Source organism: Kogia breviceps, chromosome 8 (assembly GCF_026419965.1).
Source record: "Kogia breviceps isolate mKogBre1 chromosome 8, mKogBre1 haplotype 1, whole genome shotgun sequence".
NCBI classification, from domain to species: Eukaryota; Metazoa; Chordata; class Mammalia; order Artiodactyla; family Physeteridae; genus Kogia; species Kogia breviceps.
Window position 1 is genome coordinate 27865991 of NC_081317.1, and position 22238 is coordinate 27888228.

At 46.1% G+C, this 22238-nt stretch overlaps 1 protein-coding gene across 4 annotated transcripts in view; it reads left to right on the top strand.

Moving 5' to 3' along the window:
- ABCA1 (ATP binding cassette subfamily A member 1) overlaps window positions 1–22238 on the top strand; it is a 138823-nt gene that overhangs the window by 39075 nt on the left and 77510 nt on the right. For all 4 annotated transcript variants that reach the window (XM_059072098.2, XM_059072096.2, XM_067041041.1 and 1 more), the window contains exon 6: window positions 16840–16961. In XM_059072098.2, coding sequence (XP_058928081.1) covers window positions 16840–16961 — 122 coding nt within the window. The remainder of the gene's footprint in view (window positions 1–16839; window positions 16962–22238) is intronic.

Here is a 22238-nt window from a genome sequence, read left to right on the forward strand (position 1 = left end):
TGGTTGAGAATCCGCCTGCCGATGCAGGGGACACGGGTTTGTGCCCCGGTCCGGGAGGATCCCACATGCCGCGGAGCGCCTGAGCCCGTGAGCCATGGCCGCTGAGACTGCGCGTCCGGAGCCTGTGCTCCGCAACGGGAGAGGCCACAGCAGTGAGAGGCCCGTGTACCACACACACACACACACAAAAAAGTGACACCTTTATCTCTGATCCGGGGTGTGCCCGGGCAGTTTACTGCTTGCCATCTAGGAAGCAGCTGAGAGCAGGCAGCTTGCTGGCCGAGGCACTGGTTGCAGAAGTCACCACGGAGCAGCCTCCCTGGCCGTGGCCTACCACGGGGGGCAGGGGGAGGTGGAAGCAGACCCCTGGGTGCAGGCCGTGATGGCCTGCATGGTCAGTAGAGAATTTAAAAGCAATAACGAAGCTGACTGAGAGTCAGTCTGCTTTTTATCATCTCCATGCACCGGTGGTTCTAAACAGCATGAGTGATGAATTGCAGCCATCAGTAGTTAGCGGCTGCCACGGCTCCAGGAAAGTACTTTTTTTCTCAGTTTGGTGTTTGGGAGGAATGGGGTGGGCCAGCTTTTGCTGAAAGGACTCCCAGTTTGCCATCCACTTGGCGAAAGAAGAAATGGTGTAACGTGCTGGAGTTTAAACCAGGCTGGGACTGGAGCTTTCTCTTAGGAAGCCAGACTGTGCTTTCCCTGGGCAGGAAAAGAGGCAGTGAGCAGGGTGGGATCTGCCAACAAAGGGAGGCCAAGCAGTGTGGGGTGGTGCGGGGGATGTGTCATTTCACATCAGAGACAGGTGTGACTGTGCTTGGGCTCCTGGGTCAGCTTCAAGGAGCTCCCAGCTGGACCACTCCTGGATGCACAATCAGGCCACCGGGATGCTGTTTTCTTGCCCTATAGGCCCCCATCCTGCACACCTGTCTGTCTCAGCACAGTACACAGAGGGGTAGCAATCACCAATCAAAGCATTAGTCCTTCCTTGTCCGCTGGGGGCCCCCTGCCTGGTGGACCAGAGACAGAGTCAGGGTTATTTCTTCCACTGCAGAGACAGTGTGACCAAGAGGAAAGAGTGCTACGGTGTATTACTTTGTAGCTTGGTGACTTTGTGAATAAGTCCTTTAGACCCCTTTGGGGCCACTCTTCTCATCTGTAAAATGGAGACAATAGGAGAACCTAGCTCATAGGATTGTTGTGAGGAGTATAGGAGATGAACCATTTAATTGCTGAAAGACCACATCTGGCACACAGGAAGCACTTAGTGAATATGAGCTATGATTATTTTGGAGTGGTGCCATCTTGGGCAAGCCATTTAACCTCTCTGAGCCTTAATTTCTTCACCTGTAAATAATAAGTAACCTGCAATGTGAAATGTAAACCCTAACACAGTTTCTGGCACATAGTAGGTGTTCAGTAAATGTGAGCCAATATTACTCCTGTGTGTCAGTGATGCATTTCTGAGCACCTGGTCTTGCTCTTCTGCCTCTGCACTGCACGGCCAGAGAAACAGACTATGGATGGGGGCGGGTGTTGTTTCAGATCTTAGTGGGTGCTTCTTTAGACGCAGAGCAACTAGAGACATGAGTCAGCGTAGAGAAGAGAAATCAAACCTGCATTCAAACAACTTTCTCTGCACAGCTCTGAAGAGAGATATCTATGATTGTCTCCCATCAAGGCTTATCTCTCCATTCGCCCAGTATGGTCGCTTATCTGCCCTGCAGCTACTTCTTAAGTGCTTCCACCTTTCTTTGCCTGTCTTGCAGCACTGAGCCAGACCTCAGTCCAGAGGGAAGTGCAACAGAAATGGTGCTTCTTCCGAGGTGAAATCAGTAACTTTTTGCTGAATTTGAATAGCACTCTAGATTTCAGACAGCGTCTGAGGCTGGGGTATGTTGGTGTAGATCCTGACTTGGAGACCTCTGTTACTCTGCCCTGACACCCCTACTTACAGCGTGATGGGCTCAGCTCTCTTGCATTGTCACTCTGTGGATGGTAAGGGTCCTTGGTTCAGAGTCCTGCCCTCATCAACCTTCTCTACCTAGCTGAGGAGGGAACCTGCCCCTCTCAGGGCAGCTCATTTCAGGTATTGGCAGGATACCCAATATTAGGATACTGGTATTCTAATTATCAGAATCTATTCACTGGTCTGCTTATCTCCCAGAGAAAGAGGCTAATCTATTTCCCTTGAAGTGTTAAAAGACAGCCCTTTCCCCCCCCTTCTCTTCCTGAAATCTTTTGTTTTTCTAGGCTAAATGGCCTCCATTCCTCTTCTGGAATGTCACACACACACACACACACACACACACACACACACACACACACACGCCCGCCCGCCCCCCCCACCCCATTTCTGCTTCTTCTCTGGTTGGTTATGTTTCAGTGTGTCTGTGTCTTTGTTGAAGTTTATCAGAAATTACAAGTCTTCCAACACAGAGTAGAAAGAGCTTTGTCTCCTTTGCTCTGAGCACTGTATTTCTGTTAATGCAGTGAGCTTCCTGGCATCCACGTCACACTGCTGACTCATATTCCTTGCGCAGTCAACCCAAACCACAGAGCCTTTTAAACATACAGTATTGCAAGTCCCTTGTTCTCCATTTCTGAATTGTGCTGTTGGCTTCTTGAACCTAAAGGGAGAATATCTATCTCTTTTCTAGTTTACACTTTTAGATTCCCTATGTCATCTCCTCCTACCCAAACCGTTTTAGATTTTGGTTTTGCCATATGTTATATTTGCTGCTGCTGCTGTTGCCTGTCATGTAGGAATTTGATAAATAGCTCTCTTTGTTCTCATCCAAGTCATCGGTGACTGTGGGACCAGGGCTGGAGGCTTGGATCAGTCCAAGGCTGGAGACTAAGAGCCCCTTTGGACAGTGCCATTCAGGTTCTTATAGACCTACCAACCCTTGTTGTCATCTGTGCTGGGCCACCGGGCTCCTGTGATCTGGTTAGAGGACTCATCTTGTTTTTTCCTTCCACTTCACCTGCTAAATCCATTGGCCTATCCATTGATAATTTGTGGATAGGGGAGTGTCTGCTCAAATACTCTTTTCTAGTCCCATGGTTTGCTGGGCTAGGGCATTGTTTTATTTCCACTTATTGGATGAGACCTTAGAGGCCAGCTAGTTCATTTATAGACAAATGGGTTCATTGATTCAAACGTTCAGCCAGTATTTATTGAACATGTAATATGTCCCAACCACTGTTCTAGGTGCTGGGACATAGAGGTGTACAAAACAAATATGGCCTCTGTCCATACGGAACTTCTGTTCTAGAAAAGACTCTGATCCAGCAGCGGGGAGGGACTTTCCCAAGTTTGCACAGCCACCAGAGGGATATTCTGGGAATTGAACACAGCTAAACTTCTGCTGCCCTGTGCAGTGCTCTTTCTACGGAGCTCTCTTGTGCTGTTCTATTAATCTCCCAACTGGGAAGACCGCCGGTTTTAAGAGTTAAGTCATAGACAAGTCTAATTATCCTTGAAACCATCCTCATAAGAAACGCATGTAGGAAGCTTTACAGAGGGGCCGCTCGCTCAGTTTTCTCATCACTGGAACTCTTTGGACATTTTATTATCTTCTTCCTAAACCTACAACCACCCAGTTGAGGAGGGGCCAAATTAATGTTTGGGAGTCCAGGTGAGGAGCGTTCCTCCTTCTTAAGTCCCTGTCATGACTACAGTCCAATGGAAGTGTAAAAGTTGCACAAATTCTCAAAGACTCTAGAAAAAGTGACAGGTCTAGATTCTGTCTCTCTGAGATGCAGTCTGGCAAGAAGGAATGTTTCTCTGAGTGAGTCTTGTGTTGTATCTGAGATGATTTTGATCAGTACACAGATGAAAACTTTTCATTTTAACCCATCTCAAATTGCAATTTCATGGGTATTATTGCTTAGGAGGCTGTTAAATAGGAAAAAATTACTTGAAGTTAATTTAAAGAAGACGTCGTTTTATGTGGATGTGGTGAAACTTGTGAGAGTAGTTTGTAAATACTGGAAGATTGGAAAATGCTGCTGTAAGAGAAAGCATTTGGGGCTTTGTATTAATATTTGTTTTGGGGGAATGATGTCACCAAGATGGTGAAATAGGCCTTTGCTGACTTTGCTCCCCCCTCACAAGAAGATTCCTTTGGAGAACAAGTTCAGGCTCTGTCCCTCATTAAGTGTGAACCTTGGGCATGTTTTGTTTCTTTCTGACCCTCAGTTTACCTGAAAAGTGGAGATTAGCTGCTCTGAGGGTTGTTGAGCATTAAATCAGATGACATTGTAGATGACTGATAGCGAGGTCACAGCACATAATTGACACACAATTAATCTGAGTTAGTTTACCTCCCTGTCTGCTCCTGGCTGCCTTTTGGCTTTGCCCATTTGTTCATCCTCTCTGGGCCTCAGCTTTCCTTGCCTCGAAATTGGGACTTTGGCAAGACAACCTGAACATGTTTCATCTTGGAAACTTGGTCGGTACTTGGGCTAGGGATCACCTAGGACTGACTGGTGATGTGGGCCGTCCCCTGCCTGTAGCTCCTGGAGGGCAGGGCTGGGCCTTGCTTGTGGCTCTGTCACAAGCATCAGCATGATAGCAGTACAATCAGGCACCTGGTAAGCAACCAGTGAATCTTTGTGGAATGAAGGTTAGAGATAATACCTGCCCTTTCTCCTTCACAGTGTATTCTGAGGGTCAAATGAAAGCACCTTGAAAAGTATAAAATTCCAGCACATGTCATTTTCAAGTTGATCCACTGTGTGAACCCAAGTCACCAGGGGTTTCAATTACTAATAATGACAAAAGTTCTTAAGCACAGCCTTGGCTTTCTTTCGTCTACAAGGCTTACCTTCCAGAACTTTACTGGAAGGGCTGCCGTGAACCCAGAGGCTTGAAGTGGATTTACTGAGAAGCTAAAGAAGTTTCACTTTCATAGCCCCCTTCCAAGGCGCTGGTAGGGATCTCAGCAATCAAAAAATTGCCAAAGTAGGATGTTAAAAAAAAAATTCTTTTTTGGGCTTCCCTGGTGGCGCAGTGGTTGAGAATCCACCTGTCAATGCAAGGGACACGGGTTTATGCCCCGGTCCGAGAAGATCCCGCCTGCCGCGGAGCGGCTGGGCCCATGAGCCATGGCCGCTGAGCCTGTGCGTCCGGAGCCTGTGCTGCGCAATGGGAGAGGCCACAACAGTGAGAGGCCCGTGTACCACAAAAAAAAAAAAGAAAAAGAAAAAATTCTTTTTCTTTCTTTCTTTTTTTTTGGGGGGGGGGATTTAAAAATTTTATTTATTTATTTATTTATGGCTGTGTTGGATCTTCGTTTCTGTGCGAGGGCTTTCCCCATTGTGCCAAGCGGGGGCCACTCTTCATAGTGGTGCGCGGGCCTCTCACTATTGCAGCCTCTCTTGTTGCGGAGCACAGGCTCCAGATGCGCAGGCTCAGTAGTTGTGGCTCACGGGCCCAGTTGCTCCACGGCATGTGGGATCTTCCCAGACCAGGGCTCGAACCTGTGTCCCCTGCATTGACAGGTGGATTCTCAACCACTGCGCCACCAGGGAAGCCCCCCAAATATTCTTTTTCTTAAAGAGAGTCCCCCAAACTGTGTCAGCCTCAGGCCTCACACAGCTGCGTCTGCATCTGCCAGAGGCTTGGGGGGACAGGAGGGACTGCCTACTTGCTCGGCCTCCTCTTCCATCTGGCCCTCCAGGTTTGCTCACCACTCCAGCCCACTGCATCCTCTTTGGGGAATCTGGCGTTTTCCAGTGGGGTGACCAGCGGGCTGGCCAGAACTAAGTCCTTCCCAGTAGGGCCGGTGCTGCTCAGATCAGGACTGGGCTAGGGAAGGAGGTATTCCTTTGCTTTCTTACTGTTTATTTCCTGTAGAGCTCCTTAAACGTGTTGTTTAGCGATACCTAATGGGCTCATTAGCCTGCTTCCTGCTAGACATTTCAGCTCAAACACCCACTCTGCCCCAGTGCCTTGCTCCTTCCCCAAATCCTGGAATCCTGACTACAGCTCTCCTTCATCTCTAGGTGGCATCATGGGCCCAGGCCCCTCTCGAGTTTGTATCATATGTAGTGGTTGAAGACATCCCACATCGTTGAGGTCACGGGTTGGAAGGGGAAAGACTGGAGGAGAGATCTGGGGCAGTGCTGCCTGCATCCTGACACCCTGACTTGGGTCTTGAGTTTGTCCATCCCTTCAGTGACATTTTTGAGTGTCAGTGGAATGGCTGTAATTTTCTATATATTCATGGTACAAATCTGGCTCGTTTGACCTTTTTGATGTGGCTCTGACCAAGACTTTTATGAAATAAGTCCCAAAGGTTATGCTGGACTTTACCTAGGGAAATGGATCATAACTTTCTGGCTGTTGGGTTTACTGGTAATACTGAGAACTCACTGCATGGACCTTTGATTCTGCTTTGCTCTTTCAAAGTCAGAAAGACCTGATCCCCTGATGGCAGGGCAGGCTTTGGTGACTGGCTGTGGCAGGGAGTTGAGGGAAAGGGTTGTAAAGTTAGCATCTCGTAAACATCCACCGGGGCAGTACAGTTTAGTATTAAGAGACTCAGCATACCTGGCAGCCAGACTGCCTTGGTTCAGATCTTGGCTCTGCTGCTTACCGGCTGTGTGACCTTAGATAATTCTGGAGCATCTTTGTGTGTCAGTTTCCTCAAAATGGGGATGATATTCCTCTCTTAGGGCTGTTGTGGGGAATCATGAGATAAGCATAAAGCATTTAGTACAGTATTTGGCACATCAGGAGCACCAGGCTTAGACTTTACTTCATTGCAGGACCATCATGTGAGGTAGGGAATTTTCTTCCTTTTTGTGCACACGAAGGAGCTGAAGTTCAGAGAGGCTAAGTAACTTGCCAAAGGAAGCACAGCTGGCAAAGGGGAGGAATAGGACTAGAACTTCAGACTTCCATACTCTGCTAGTATGTTATTACAGCCTCAAGAGAGCAGCCCAGGGTAGCCAGAAAAGTTCCCAGTTCACAAGATACTGGGCATGGATGGACTGGTATCAGAGCAGAGACAAGAGGGCTTCCGAGGGAAATGCCAGGCTTCCTCCACTTTCCGGCTTCGTGGTAACAGACATGGGCGGAACGTTCCCCAAAGCCCGTGTACAAAGAACATCCTGTGACTCACAGCCACTTCTTCCCTGCCTAAACCCCTTCCTTCCATTTGGGCAGCTGCTGAAGTTGAGGCTGCAGCCTCGAACTTTGTTTTCTGTCCTTGTGGGGCCCCCGTGGGTCATCTTGGGAGATCAGTTGACCTATGTGTCAACATTATGTCATCAAACTGGAAATTCCTTGAAATCTTTGGATGATTGCAACTCACATCTGTATGCACTTATCAAAAGTTCTAATTTGAAGCCTTAGAATTTCATAGTTTGAAAGTTTCCCAGACCTATCAAAACCAAGCAGCGTCTCAAAGCCTAGGCTGTTGGTTTCCATCCAGGGTAGGGCTTGGACCCAGCTTGGTCTGCCATCAGGGGCTTCAGTGCTGCACTGCTGTGTTGAAGTATTGCTTGAACTAAAGCAAATCAAAGGTCAGCTTTACCCAGACAAGAATAGAAAACACAGTTGTACTTGATTCCAGGAAGGCATGTGCCACATAATATCAGGCTGCCTTTAAAGAGTTTGGGTTGTTAACCCCAACAGCAGTGTTTCATGTCTCTTGCTTTTCCAGTATGAGATTTATTTACCTTGTGGGTGGCAAAGAGCAGTTTGGAAGTCCAGTTTGTTTCTCCTTAAAATCTTGGCATTTCTAGCCTTCTCATCGCTGTTGCATTGAGGCACAGAAAGGCAATCTTAGAGTGACACTATGTCCAACAGACTAAGCTGTACCAGGTTATGATGCTGTTTTACATTTAAATATGTTGTGACATTCAAGTCTTACAACAGTACCAGCTTGGTGTTATCATCCCCATTTTATTGATGAGGAAACTGAGGCTCACAGGGTTACATCTTTCACCCAAGGTCACAGAGTAAGGCTGTGAATTTAATTAGGGTCTGTCTGACCTCAAGGCTCAGCATCTTTGCACCATCCCGTGCTGCCACTTCGCCTTATTCCAGTACCAGGACGCATGAGTGGTGTCACCAGCTTTTGATGCCAAAATCATTATGAAGCATTTTAAAAGAATAAAATGATTCATTTAATTTCTATAGAGCGAAAAGAACCAAAACTTTGTAAGCCAGAGCTGATTGGGTTCAGATTTACCACTTGCTTGCTCTGTGACCTTGAGCAGGATATTAACATCTCTGGGTCTGTTTCCTCATTTGAAAAATGGGAAAAGTAATACCTTTCTCATAAGCTTGTTTTAAGGATTGTAGACAATAATGCAGGGACTTCCCTGGCAGTCCAGTGGTTAAGACTCCGGGCAACCAATGCAGGGGTCATGGGTTCGATCCCTGGTCACGGAACTAAGATCCCACATGCCACACGGCACGGCCAAATAAAATACAATGGCTGTGTATTAAAAAAGAAAGAAAGAAAATAATACATATAATGTATCTGATGCTTGGTACATTTAATCCCCTTTCTCTGCCGACAAAGCACTACCATGTCCCTTAATGTACATTTTATTAATTTTAAAAGTAAGAGAAACTGAAGTAATTTATACCTTATATATATGAACAATTCTTCCTTTCCAACCCTGGAAAGAACCCCTTCTCAGCCCCTAATTGATAAATTCATCTTCCCTTCCTTTCCCATGTTCCTGGGCTTCTCAGGGCCCTGCATGCTGATTCTAATCCCTAACTTGTTGTGTTAGGAGCCTCTGGTCTCATTTTCAGTCAGAGACCAGCTCATCAGAGAGAACTGAATGCCTCCAACTCTCTTCTTTTTTCTCAGCTCTTTTTCTCTCTGCCCTTTCTGTTTGATGTGGTCTTTCCTGTTTCTAGACTCTGTTTCCTCTTATTTTGATCTCACCTTCTCTCTGTTCCTTGCGTCTTCTGGGCACCCACATCTCTCCACCTTTCTGGCCTTCACAAAGGGGTCTCTATGTAGTGTTCTCCCAGATGTTTTCTTGCTTTGTCTAATGACGGCTCCTTGCCTCTTCCTCTTTTCTCTTTAGGTGCCAAACTCACTGAGGCCAATGCTACCTCCCCAGTGTTATCTTTCTTTTCCTTCTGGGCTTCCCAAGCCAGCCCGACTGTGTCCACCACTGGCTGCATTGCAATAGCAGAGCTCCTGGCCAGTGTGAACAGGTCACCTCTCCCTCCGGGACCACGGTCTCCACTGGCTCTTTGGGGGCCTGGTTACCATTCAGCTTCTTACCAGCTGATGTTAGTCCTCATTCCAGGGGCTCCTGACCACCTCTCCCACCTTGCCCACTTCTCAGTAAGACACAGGTATGCTGTTGCCTTAGCAGATGGATCTGGGAAAGATGTGTCGTGTCTCTTTCCATCCCCCGATTTCAGTGCTGACTGATTCTGGAGTGGCAGAGTGAGCTGGAGGCGCATGGCTCTGCTCACCTGACCCTCTGTCCACCTTCTCTTGGAAGGCAAGGGCAGGGATCCTGTCTTTAGACAGCATCTCTTTTATTACAGGCTCCTGCCTTCAAGGAGCGCCAAGAAATATTGCTACTTGGAACCATAGCTCTAGCGCTTTGGGTTCAGTAGCCATTTAGAAGTTTGTTGAACTTATGCAAGTTCCATTCTATGTACAATAAGGAATATGTGGTTGCTGAAGTTGTGATGCTCCCATTGGTCTCAGGAGAAGACTCTGGCTTCCCCGGAACTTGCCACAAAGGGTTCAGGAAGCGTGACCCTAAATATTCTGGTTTCTCTGTGGAACCCTTCACATAAGTGTCTTCCAAGACTTTACCCACATTTGTTTTGAACTTGTTTAATTTTTCAGCTTGTGTTTTCTCTTGCAGTGTGTATGAGTCAGTATTCACTCAGTGTCGTTAGTGTTTACTTAACCCACCCCCTAGTATGGCCGATCTCCATTTATAGAAAAATGCAGGTTCAGAGAGTCTAAGTGACTTCTCCAAGGCCACATAACTGGAAAATTCTGGAACTGAGATATGAACCAGGTTAGCCAGACTCCAGAACCTGGGATCTTTCAGGGGTGTCTTGGTGTCCGTCAGCAAGCCCTCACTGTAGAGAAGGAAACTTCTCCTGGGTAGGGAACCCTGGGCCTAGATGACCAGCAGGGAGGTCCTGAGGCTGTGTGTACCCCAGGCTCCTGGCCTCCTCTCACGGGCCCTAAAGAGTCACCCCAGAGAGCAGCCAGGTTATCCTGCCTTACCCCCCTCTCCAGAGCCCTGAACTTCCCTGAGAAGCCCTGGTTTTCCCGGGGAGGGTCCAGCCTTCTCAGTGAAGCAGGCGGGAGCTATCCCTGAAGAAGAAAGTGGAGCCCTAGCAACAGGAAAACAAACCAAAACAACAAAAAATACCCCAGAAGACACCTGAGTATGTTGGGTCCCAGCCCTTTTCTGGCAGAGAAATGTTTCGCAGGTCTTGTTTAGAAGGCCCGGCTTAGGCTGAGTCAAGCCAGGAGCGGGAATCTGACCGTGGCCCCTCCAGGCCATTGACAGGGTCAGGGCCGGGAGACCCTCCTGGGGGTCCTTTTAAGAAGAGTATTTGGGCCTGGGAAGCTGATGTGATCTCCTTCTCGACTTCTTTTTTTTTTTCATTTGCCTCCTCCACCCACTTCTCAAGCAGCTGATCCTGTGGTTTCTTTTCATGTTGAACAAAAGAGACTACAGCGATCTTGAAACCGGAGCTGGGGACTGGAGGGCACTGACCGAGAGTAACCCCGCCGCCAGCTCTGCTGAGGGCTTCCCTCCTCCGCCTTCCGGGGCTGCTGCCCTCCCTCCTCCCTGCCCCCCTCCTTCTCGGAGGCACGCAGGCAGGCTGGGAAGAAGCAGAAAGAACACTACATGGCCATGAAGGTATCCCCCCACCCCCGGTGCAGTGCCCCTCCCCTCCACACCCCTCTTCCTGCCGTGGAAACGTTTCCTTAGCCTGCCTGGCCCAGAGGACTGGCAAGGAACTGAGGATTCTGTCCTGTTTGTCCTCAGCCCACAAACACACACTTCACTTGTTTTGTTCTTTAGACTCCAAGCTCCTGAATTGTTTTTTTTTTGTTTTTTTTTTCTCCTTTTCTTTGCCCTACCTCCCTGCACCCGAAGCAAAGCTCTCTGGAAAAGGACAGGCTGCCGCTGGCTCCTCAAGTACTTTGGTCCATATCAGAGATATGGCAGCAGGAAAGCTCTAGGCGCCTTTTGCTGGATGGTGACTTTTGGTCTTCTCTTCAGGCAGCAAGGCCTCATGTTTAGTTTAGTGACCCGTCCAGCTCCCTGATGACCATATTCTGTGACAGCATTTATATCCTTTCAGTTACCCTTGTAAACTCTTGAGGCCCTTTCCCTCCAGAAGAGTACTTTCACTTTCTTGATCTTGGTGTTCACAACAAGCTGTGAATTATTAACCCTTCTTACATCTAAGGAAACTGAGGCCCAGAGAGATTCAGAAAAGTGAGGTTCATGATTACACAGTTAGGAAACAGCTGAACTGGGACCTGAATTCACATTTTCTGATGCCATGTCCAGTGCTGATTTAGTTTTACCCCAAGTGTACCTTTTGGTACCAACTTTAAGAAGCCCTCTGAGATCATCTTCTACAACTTACACGTTACAGATAAGAAAATCAAGGTCATGTCAGCTCACGTGGGCAAAGTTAAATGGCCAAGTAAGTGACTGTCTCTTCCATTGTGTTCTCTGTCTTGTTTCCAATGACTGGTTTTTCTTCCTGGTCATCTTCCATCTATGCCCATCCTTGCAGTGATCCTGTAGAGGCGATCATTTCCGTTGATTCTCTGCAAAATGCTAGATTTATTTATTCTTTTCTAAAGCTTTGAATAGGCAAATTGGTTAGCTTCAACCTTTTCTTCACCTTATAGACAGTGTCAGCAGAAAGAATTCAATAGTTCTGTCTGACTCAGGAGCTCAGCCAGGCAAATAACATAACACACACATACACACACACACGTGCATATACCTTAGATCATAAATTCAGTGTTGACTTAGTTGGCAAAGTCACTTCTGTGTTCTTATCTATTCTGAAAGCATATGCTTTAGGATCAAACTAGCAATGAAGCTCATGAGGTGTCTTTCCTGAAAGTGATGATGGTATTAGCCATCCTTACTGAGAACTTTTCTTGGTTTCAGGCATTATGCTGGGACTGCAGGTGCATTTTCTCATTTAACCCCCAGCTCGGTGCAGTGACGTAGATGCTGCTGTCATCCCCATTTATCCTGTTATGGACACTTCCAACACTCTGCTTCCAGCTCCCACTCACCTGACTGTCTTCCTGACCTGGGCTGACGCAGCTGAGGGGGCTTAGAGAAACTCTAACGCTGTCTCGACCTGGTTTGTTTCACACTCAGGTCCTGTTTCACCCTTCCCTATGGGCAGCAGTCGCCTCAGGTCATTACTTGATTCACTCATTTGTGTCCATCCATTCCTCCATCATCCACCATTACCAGGGTGCCTTCTCTGTGTCAGGCACTGCTGTGCTTTTGAGTTCCAAAGTCCTCACCCTCAGGCCCTTCTGTTCTTCTGGGGAAAAAGATGTGGTCTCAGACAACTGAAGCTTGGGGGAAGCACACTTAGGAGGCTGTTAGGGCACAGAGGATGGCCACCTGACCCAGCTTGAGGGCGGAACGTCAGGGCAGGCTTCCTGGAGGAGATGACTTATGGCCCAAGTCATAAAGAAGGGTAGGAGTTAGCTAGGCCAAGAGGAGAAGGGCCATTTCAGACATCAGGCTTTCTCAATATTCTTGGCCTCTCCACTCATTTTCCTGCCAACAACAAAATGGAGAAAACTGAGACCAGAGGTACAAATCCACCCAACTCTGGCCTCATACTATATACCTCCTTCTCTTCCTTCTCCCATCCTACTCCCCAAATCTTAGGTTTTGAGGAATCTCCTCTATGTTTATCTGCTTGTACATTTATTTTTTCATCCAGAAGCATTGAGAACCTGGTGCACACAGCACTGTGACTACAGGGTATCCTGGTCCCTGCCATCACGGGAGGCCTTCCTTACCCTCTCCTCACCAGCCACAGCCTCTGGAGACTTCTGGCTCTTTGTCCTTTCCCAGAATTTATCTTCAGCCTGTTCAGCCTGACTACCCCCTTGAAACACTTGCAGATGATAAGCCTCATCTGAGTCAAACGCTTCCATGAGCTGCCTTCCTCTGGCTCTCTCATCCCTTCTGCTTTCTCTGTTGATTTGCCTCTTCATCTCCCTTATCATCCTTGGAAGTTCCTTGAGGACAGTGCCTGTGTCCTTATCTTTTCTCTACACTTCATGGTGGTACACTAGTAAAGGTGAGTGAAATAAACCATTCTGAATAATCACAAAATTATTATCATTTTTTGAGCACCTAAAATGAGCCCGTTTCTCACTATTCATGCATTACACGTAAATATCTCTAATCCTCATACCTTCGCAAAGTGGGCACTGTTACCCTTACCTCTTAAGTAAGAAATCTTGGGCTCAGGAAGGCAAAATGAACTTCTCAAAGCCACACAGTTCATAAACAGCAGAATCCAGCATCAAAGTTAGATTATTCTGGTCCCACACCCCTGATCTTTTCACTGCACTATTGTTTCCCAAACTTGGCTGGAATCGCCCTGGGGAGTGTTAGAAAATTCTGATGCCTGGGTCTCGGCCCCAGAAGTTCTGATCGCATCTCCCGGGAGCCAAAGTTGAGAACCAGTGCGCCCCACGGCGCTGCTTTCCTGCACGCACACTGGCTGCAGCTTGGTGGTGGTGGTGTGTGAATCTGCGTCCACATGTGTGGTATCTGTGTGACCAGAATTGAAGTTCTTTGTGGCCAGGGATCTTTGGCCCACCCTGCTGCCTTGCCTCATGGAGGCCTCGCCACCACGTGCACGTGCACTGCCAAAGGTTGGTGACTGTTTAATCAGCCTCTCGGTTCTTCTTTCTCATTCGGAGGATTCACTGAGAGGCAGTTGGAGTTTGATCACATCCGGCTGTTCTCCTCCGCAGAGCCAGCTGACTTACCAGAAACGGCTTGTCAATGCACTGTGCATGCTCCCTGGTCTCAAGAGTGTCGCTCGTGACCTAGACCCATCGCAAGTGCTGCGGGGTCGGGCTCCCACCCTCGAGCAGCCCTGCTCCGGAGCGGGGAGGCTCTTCTGGACTTGACTCAGCTGCTCCGGCTTTTCACCCTCAGGAGGGGGGTGTGACCCGCCTGGTCACTGAGGCTCAGCTCGTGTGTATATTCTGTTCTGTCCGGAGCTGAGAGAGGTTTCTTCGTCCCTCACTTGACAGGTGAGGCCGTGGAGACACAGCTAGGTGAAATAATCTGGCAAATAAATGGATACAGAGCCCAGGCTTTCTGACTCCCATTGTTTCACAGTGGTTAGTGTCAGGCTTTCCATGCCAGACTTCAGCTGAAGCCACCAGCTTTCCTACCTTCTTCCTGTTTACCTTAGGGATACCTTAGGGATACTGGGACACTCAGGATGTCACTTTGCATCTCTGGGAATATAGTTCTAGTGACTAGGAGTCCTGCTTACTGTTGGGGTGCAGGCTGGGGATCATCCTAATACCTCTGGGCCCTTCTCGGACCTGTACAGCTGAAAGGAAATATCCTGTGATGTTGCTCGGATACTTCCAGAATCTTCCCAGCCCTGATCCCATCTCCTAATATTTATTATCCAGCCATCATTCACTGATCAGTAATTCTTTGCTTGATCTGGACCCTGGGATACAAGGATAAAAGACATAGTCTGGTGGAGAGAATATGCAAATAAAACAACATTCCTAAAAGGGTGGTCCCCAGACCCCCTGCATAAGACATACAAGAGATGCTTATTTTTTTTTATTTTTTTTATTTTTTTATTTTTTGTGGTACGCGGGCCTCTCACTGTTGTGGCCTCTCCCGTTGAGGGGCACAGGCTCAGCGGCCATGGCTCATGGGCCCAGCCGCTCCGCGGCCTGTGGGATCTTCCTGGACCGGGGCACGAACCCGTGTCCCCTGCATCGGCAGGCGGACTCTCAACCACTGCGCCACCAGGGAAGCCCAAGAGATGCTTATTAAAATGCAGATTCTTCAGCCCCACTCTAGAGCCACTGTTTCAGAATCTCTGGGAATTGGGCCCAAGAAACTGCATTTTAGCATGTCCCTAAGTGAATCTTAGATGCTCTGAGGTTTGGCAGCTATAGAAGCAAACACGATGGTGAGAACGCAGTATCATATGTGTTAGGGAGCACCAGGCAGGTGTCAGCCTGCAGGAGCATCTCTTCTCAGAAGGGGTACTGACTGGGCCAGGACCAGCTTCTCGAATGTGTCATGAGGAATAACTAGGAGTTAGTCAAATAAGGTGTAGCCAGAGAATCATTTCTCTAGAGACACGAATCATGCTTAGTGTATCTCTTCTATAACTCTGTATTATTAAAGTTTGCTTTAGCAGAATATATCTGGATCAGGAAGCACTGAAGAGAGTCTGGTTGGATTTTGAGCCCTGCTTCTACTTTATCTCTGCACATCACCCCCATAGCTCCCAGGATTAATTCCTGTCCTCTTTAAGCCTCACCTCACAGCCCCATTTTCAGGTCAGACATCTGTTTCTCATCAGTTAAGTGATTTAGGTTTGCTGGGTTTGCCCCCGAGAGGTGGGTTCGTTCCTGGGCCTGTGGGCTAGTCTCTCAGTGATGTCTGCCTGGTCATGAGGTCATGATGAGCTGGTTTTCTCTTTGTTGAAAGAAGCTGGGTTATTAAGAGGGCAGGGCATCAGGGGAAGTGGACACTCAGATGAAGTGGACACTCAGGGAAAATGAGAGCATTTCAGTAAAAGGGAGGGCCTGCCAAGCATCTGGCCAGGAACCTCATGTTTGGGGATGAAGAAGCTGAGATTCAGAAAGATATGAAATACCCAAGTGATGCCATTAGGCACAGCCTTCAACTCTGGGGACTAAAATTGGATTTCTGGCTAGTGCTTTTTCTGCTTCACTGCACTGGATTGGAACCTTTTCTAAATGTACCTGAAGGGCTAATTATTTAAAGAGATTCTGTATGACACCCTGCATCAATCCAGTCATTTGGTAGCGTTGATTTTTTTTAAATGTATGCATATGTGTTTTCTTAAAGCACGGCAGACCTGGGTGTTGAAGGTCTGTATCACGTGTTCCACATTAAGAACTGAAATGAGACCAAGTCTGTGAAAGCGCTTTCATATGCATAATGCTCTACATCTTTGGTTCTCAAAGGGTGGGCCCCAGACCAGCCACATCAGCACCGCCTGGCAGCTTGTTAGAAATGCAGATTCTCCAGCCTCATCCCAGGCCGATGAATCAGAAACCCTGGGGTAGGGGACCAGCAGTCTGTTTTCACAAGTCCTGCAGGTGATTTTAATGCCCGCTCAAGATGGAGAACCACTGCTCTGCATCAAGAGGAAACCAGCCCCCTGAGGCTTATGGGAATAAAGGCTTTAAATATCTCCGAGTTTAGCTGACGGAGATGGCACTGGGGAGACAGGAGCTGTGGGGTCAGGGTCACAAATCTCAGGTGGGTTGATTTTTTCTTTGAAAAGCAAGGAAAAGCTGTGTGTGTGTGTGTGTGTACGTACAGCAGTGCCGCACTCCACGGCTTCAGAAAGCAGTCTTTTCTTGTCTCTGCTGTTAAGGTGAAGCTCCCTGAACTTTGTTTCTCTGTGTGCTTAAGCCAGAGGCCTGTGGTTATCAATCGGTTTAAAACGAGGCAGTCAATATTATGATAGTTTGCTCCGTCGTGCTTTTTATTTATTTATTTATTTATTGTTTGAGTTACTTATGAAATGAAAATAAAACGCTATTTCTCCGGCAGGCTTGAAGTTTCAGGACTTCCTGGTAGACAATGAAACCTTCTCTGGATTCCTGCATCACAACCTCTCTCTGCCAAGGCCAACTGTGGACAAGATTCTGGGGGCTGGTGTCAGTCTCCGCAAGGTAAGCTGCGACCATCACTTTCTCTGGTGGGGCTGATGGCAGTGACATTGTTGGAGAGCGCCTGGAGGGAAGTGAATAAAATCTTGTCTTTGTAATGGTGCCGAAGGAGGTTGTTGGCTCCAATGCAGCTTCACCTATCTTTACCTCCCTACTCAGGCTGGCGTTGCCAAACCATCCAGAGAGTGGAATGTACAACCTGGCGTCACGGGCCTGCTTGTTGAAATAAAACTGATTTCCTGCCCATCAGTTGGCATTTGTTGATAACGTCTCCCTTAAGGGAAGATGAATTTAAGATGAATTAAACATTTTCTTTAAAATTTCACAGTTCTGAAACAATAACCAGGGTTGAGGATTATTACCTAGAGTATCTGTCTATAAAATCTAAGACAGGAAATTTTCAAAATGTAATGCTTCCTTTAAAGATAGACGAGAAAGATATATAAGGAGAAAATGCTTAATTTTTTTTCTTAAATTTATAAAACCAGGAAGTAATATTAGTGTTTATGTAGAATTTTAATCTTAGATTTTCAGAAACTTCCACTGGCATCATTAGATAATCATACTGCTCCTGTGCGGTAGACAGCAGACCCAGATTGCATGGTTATTGATTTTCAGAGAAGTGTCTCAAATTTATTCTCTGGCAGAAAGAGGAACTGCTTTCTTACTGTGTCTCATGTCTACGTACTAGCTTGTCTTTGCAGTAAGCAGAAGTAGTGGAAATGTTTATGACTGAAAATAAGATCTTTGCTTTACATGATCTAGAATTTTAAAAATTCGAAAAATGTGCTTACTGCTTTCGCTTATGAAACTAGGAAAATATGCCTTGAATTTACCAATTGTGTGGTTGGGAGATGGGCCAAAGGCAGCAGGCTTATGAAATCTTTAGCATGATTTCCATTGCCCTCCGCCAATTTCTTATCTGTCACATCCGATCAGTTTAAAATGAGGGACATCCTAAGTACAGAGGTGGTCCTTGCATGGTAACTAGTCTCTGCGTAGTCAGTGTTCTTAAACCAAATACTAAAGGTAGGCTGGCAGCAAGGGCTAGTTAGAGAAAGGAGGAAAAGTGAAGTGTACTTGAGTATCTGGCAGTAGGTGGAAACTTAATGGAAACCATGGCCAACCAAGTGCTCTGCAGGGTTAGAAAGCTGCATGGGTCTTGAAAGGCTTTTGGTCCATCACTCCCACTAGGTTGTACTATAATCAGGTCAGGTTGCACTAATTGAAACAAACAGAGGAAATAGTAATGGAGTAATAAAGAGTCTGAATCATCCATTCATTCATTAAACAAATATTTACTGTCCATACGTTCCAGCACTGTGGACACAAAGAGAGCAAGAAAAACAAAGACCCTCATCTTACTGAACTTATTGTCTAATGGACAGTAAAGACCAGGTATTAAGAAGTGCAGTTTATTTAGTTCCAGTAAAACTAATTAAATAAGATATGACCAAGGAAAGGTTCTTTGCTGAAATGAATAGATAAGAATGACTTAGGGAACATTGGTTCAAGATGGCAGAGTAGAAGGACATGCTCTCACTCCGTCTTTTGAGAATACCAGAATCGCAACTAACTGCTGAACAATCATTGACAGGAAAACACTGGAACTCACCAAAAAAGATACCCCACATGCAAAGACAAAGGAGAAGCCACAATGAGACAGTAGGAGGGGTGTTATCACAATAAAATCAAACCCCATAACTGCTGGGTGGGTGACTCACAGACTGGAGAACACTTATACCACAGAAATCCACCCAGTGGAGTGAAGGTTCTGAGCCACACGTCAGGCTTCCCAACCTGGGGGCCTGGCAACGGGAGGAGGAATTCCTAGAGAATCAGACTTGGAAGGCTAGTGGGATTTGATTGTAGGACTTCTGCAGTACTGGGGGAAACAGAGACTCCACTCTTGGAGGGCACACACAAAGTAGTGTGCGCATTGGGACCCAGGGGAAGGAGCAGTGACGCCATAGGAGACTGAACCAGACCTACCTGCTTGTGTTGGAGGGTCTCCTGCAGAAGTGGGAGGCAGCTGTGGCTCACCAAGGGACAAGGACACTGGCAGCAGAAGTTCTGGGAGCCCGCCCAGAGTCCACCATTAGCCCCACCAAAGAACCGGGGTAGGCTCCAGTACTGGGTTGCTTCAGGCCAAACGACCAACAGGGAGGGAACCCAGCCCCACCCATCAGCAGACAAGTGGATTAAAGTTTTACTGAGCTCTGCCCACCAGGGCAACAGCCAGCTCTACTCTCCACCAGTCCCTCCCATCAGGAAACTGCCACAAGCCTCTTAGATAGCCTCATCCACCAGAGGGCAGACAGCAGAAGCAAGAAGAACTACAGTCCTGAAGCCTGTGGAACAAAAACCACATTCACAGAAAGATAGACAAGATGAAAAGGCAGAGGGCTCTGTACCAGATGACGGAACAAGAAAAAAATCCCAGATAAACAACTAAATGAAATAGAGATAGGCAATCTTCCAGAAAAAGAATTCAAAAAAATGATAGTGAAGATGATCCAGGGCCTCGGAAAAAGAATGGAGGCAAAGATCAAGAAGATGCAAGAAGTGTTTAACAAAGACCTAGAAGAATTAAAAAACAAACAGATGAACAATACAACAACTGAAATGAAAACTACACTAGAAGGAATCAATAGCAGAATAACTGAGGCAGAAGAACGGATAAGTGACCTGGAAGACAGAATGATGGAATTCACTGCTGCAGAACAGAATAAAGAAAAAAGGATGAAAGGAAATGAAGACAGACTACGAGTCCTCTTGTACAACATTAAATGCAACAACATTCGCATTATAGGGGTCCCAGAAGGAGAAGAGAGAGAGAAAGGACCCCAGAAAATATTTGAAGAGATTATAGTCAAAAACTTCCCTAACATGGGAAAGGAAATAGCCACTCAAGTCCAGGAAGCACAGAGAGTCCCATACAGAATAAACCCAAGGAGAAACACACCGAGACACACAGTAATCAAATTGGCAAAAATTAAAGACAAAGAAAAATTATCGAAAGCAGCAAGAGAAAAATGACAAATAACATACAAGGAACTCCCATAAGGTTAACAGCTGATTTCTCAGCAGAAGCTCTACAAACCAGAAGAGAGTGGCATGATATACTTAAAGTGATGAAAGGAAAGAACCTACAACCAAGACTACTCTACCCAGCAAGGATCTCATTCAGATTTGATGGAGAAATCAAAAGCTTTACAGACAAGCAAAAGCTAAGAGAATTCAGCACCACCAAACCAGCTCTACAACATATGCTAAAGGAACTTCTCTAAGTGGGAAACACAAGAGAAGAAAAGGACCTACAAAAACAAACCCCCCCAAAATTAAGAAAATGATAATAGAAACATACATGTCGATAATTACCTTAAATGTGTATGGATTAAATGCTCCAACTAAAAGACACAGGTTTGCTGAATGGATACAAAAACAAGACCCAGGGCTTCCCTGGTGGCGCAGTGGTTGAGAATCCGCCTGCCGATGCAGGGGTCACGGGTTCGTGCCCTGGTCCGGGAAGATCCCACATGCCGCGGAGCACCTAAGCCCGTGAGCCATGGCCGCTGGGCCTGCGCGTCCGGAGCCTGTGCTCCGCAATGGGAGAGGCCACAGCAGTGAGAGGCCCGCATACAGCAAAAAAAAAAAAAACAAGACCCATATATATGCTGTCTACAAGAGACACACTTTAGACCTAGGGACACATACAGACTGAAAGTGAGGGGATGGAAAAAGATATTCCATGCAACTGGAAATCAGAAGAAAACTGGAGTAGCAATACTGATATCAGATAAAATAGACTTTAAAATAAAGAATGTTACAAGAGATAAGGAAGGACACTAAAAAATGATCAAGGGATCAATGCAAGAAGAAGATATAACAATTATAAATATATATGCACCCAACATAGGAGTACCTCAATACATAAGGCAACTGCTAACAGCCATAAAAGAGGAAATTAACAGTAACACAACACTAGTGTTATTATTATATGATAATAATAACACCTCACACCAATGGACAGATCATCCAGACAGAAAATTGATAAGGAAACACGAGCGTTAAATGACACATTAGACTGGATAGATTTAATTGATATTTATAGGACATTCCATCCAAAAACAGCAGATTACACTTTCTTCTCCAGTGCACATAGAACATTCTCCAGAATAGATCACGTCTTGGGTCGCAAATCAAGCCTCAGTAAATTTAAGAAAATGGAAATCATATCAAGCATCTTTTCTGACCACAATGCTATGAGATTAGAAATGAATTACAGGGAAAAAAACAGAAAAAACACAAACACATGGAGGCTAAACAATATGTTACTAAATAACAAAGAGATCACTAAAGAAATCAAAGAGGAAATAAAAAAATACCTAGAGACAAATGACAATGAAAACACGATGATCCAAAGCCTATGGGATGGGACAAAAGCAGTTCTAAGAGGGAAGTTTATAGCTATACAAACCTACCTCAAGAAACAAGAAAACTTTCAAAACAGTCTAACCTTACACCTAAAGGAACTAGAGAAAGAAGAACAAACAAAACCCAAAGTTAGCAGAAGGAAAGAAATCATAAAGATCAGAGCAGAAATAAATGAAATAGAAACAAAGAGAACAATAGCAAAGATCAATAAAACTAAAATCTGGTTCTTTGAGAAGATAAACCAAATTGATAAACCATTAGCCAGACTCATCAAGAAAAAGAGGGAGAGGACTCAAATCAATAGAATTAGAAATGAAAAAGGAGAAGTTACAACAGACACCACCGAAATACAAAGCATCCTAAGAGACTACTACAAGCAACTCTATGCCAATAAAATGGACAACCTGGAAGAAATGGACAAATTCTTAGAAAGGTATAATCTTCCAAGACTGAACCAGGAAGAAATAGAAAATTTGAACAGACCAATCACAAGTAATGAAATTGAAACTCTGATTAAAAATCTTCCAACAAACAAAAGTCCAGGACCAGATGGCTTCAGAGGTGAATTCTATCAAACATTTAGAGAAGAGCTAACACCCATCCTTTTCAAACTCTTCCAAAAAATTGCACAGGAAGAAAAACTCAAACTCATTCTACGAGGCCACCATCACCCTGATACCAAAACCAGACAAAGATACTACAAAAAAAGAAAAGTACAAACCAATACCAATGATGAATATAGATGCAAAAATCCTCAACAAAATTCTAGTAAACAGGATCCAACAACACATTAAAAGGATCATACACCATGATCAAGTGGGATATATCCCAGGGATGCAAGGA